We start from the raw sequence: 1,620 nt of genomic DNA on the forward strand, positions 1-1,620 counted from the left end.
AAGTTTCGTCCCTATTTAGAAGGATATCGGTTTATAATTATAACGGACCATAGTAGTCTCCGGTGGCTACATAATTTAAAAAACCCGACTGGTCGTCTGGCGCGGTGGGCACTCGAGCTCCTCGAATATGATTGCGTGATCGAACATAGAAAGGGTGCGATGCACCACGTGCCGGATGCACTTTCGAGATTATACGAGGACGAAGAAACGGATTTTTGCGCTGCGGTCGTGACGAATGACGCGTGGTACAACTCGAAGGTCGAGGAGATAGCACGTCACCCGCGACGTTACCCAGAATGGCGAATGTTCAACGGCGAGATGTATTTTAGAAAGTCGCGCTTGATGGCGGAGGTCGTGGAAGATCGCGATCGGTGGAAACGCGTGTTGCCGAGAGAGGCGCGCCGTGCGGTGATTAGGGAGAATCACGATCCACCGCATGCCGGTCATTTGGGGGTCGAGAAGACCTATCAGCGTATCGCGACGAGATATCACTGGCCGCGCATGCTAAGGGATATCGCGAATTACGTTAAACATTGCGGCGTATGTCAGAGAGTAAAGGTGGAGCAAGACGTACCGGCCGGATTGATGGGGCAGCGCGTGATAGAGTCGCCGTGGACGGTGGTTGCCGCGGATATCATGGGACCGTTGCCGACAAGTAAATCCGGTCACGCCTACTTACTCGTAATGCAGGACTTATTTACGAAGTGGATAGAGTGCTGTCCACTTCGTAAGGCTACCGGTTGACGGATTAGAGAGGCGATTGAGGAGATGGTGATTTTCCGTTGGGGCGCGCCGCGTGTATTGCTGACGGACAACGGAACGGAGTTCCTGAATAGAGACTTGCGCGCGATGTCGGAGCAGTATAGGATATATCATACGACGGTGCCACCTTATCACCCGCAGGCAAACCCGGTGGAGCGAGTAAATCGCGTCCTAAAGACTATGATCACTGCGTTTGTGGAGCGAGATCACCGCGAGTGGGACGTCCACATTAATGAGTTTCGATTCGCGTACAATTCCGCACACCATACGTCTCTACAAGCTACCCCCGCCTTTCTTAATTACGGCCGAGAACCGCTACCGGTCGGCTTGCATCGCGAACAGGACGACGTCGGTGTCGAGATAGAGGAAGCGAACCCCGTCGAGTGGCGCGAACATATGGGGAAGATGGGCGCGTTACGGGAGTGGGTCGCGGAAAACTTGGAAGCCGCGCAAGAGCGGCAATCTAAGTATTATAATCGGCACAGGCGCGAAGTCACATTTAACGTAGGCGAACAGGTGCTCAAGAGGTACCACGTGTTATCGGCCGGCGCACAACACATCGTAACGTAAACACGTGTTTCTTCGAGTAATTTTAACGCAATCAAATGATTGTAGTGATTAGAGTAGTAATTAATAAAGTTGATCGATCGGTTCGTCGCGTAGTTCCGCGTTTATCAATCAAGTGCAGAGTAAATAGTGTAAATGTGGTAAAATATGAAACAACTTCGAGGGATAGATATGGATAAAGGACAAATTTAAATTGAACTGTCACATCGTGGAAACAATAAGCTGATTGCCGTGTGCGTGAATGACCGTGCTTAAACTTGTTTAAAGCCCCCCTTCTCCCCCGTCTCTCTC

At 51.0% G+C, this 1,620-nt stretch overlaps 1 protein-coding gene across 1 annotated transcript; it reads left to right on the forward strand.

Moving 5' to 3' along the window:
• Positions 1-768: 768 nt before the first annotated feature.
• LOC120359092 lies at positions 769-1,332 on the forward strand. Its single transcript, XM_039455403.1, has one exon. The coding sequence runs from the start codon at positions 769-771 to the stop codon at positions 1,330-1,332; it is 564 nt and encodes a 187-aa protein (XP_039311337.1).
• The last annotated feature ends 288 nt before the right edge of the window (positions 1,333-1,620 follow it).

Source organism: Solenopsis invicta, chromosome 12 (assembly GCF_016802725.1).
Source record: "Solenopsis invicta isolate M01_SB chromosome 12, UNIL_Sinv_3.0, whole genome shotgun sequence".
In the NCBI taxonomy this organism is placed as follows: domain Eukaryota; kingdom Metazoa; phylum Arthropoda; class Insecta; order Hymenoptera; family Formicidae; genus Solenopsis; species Solenopsis invicta.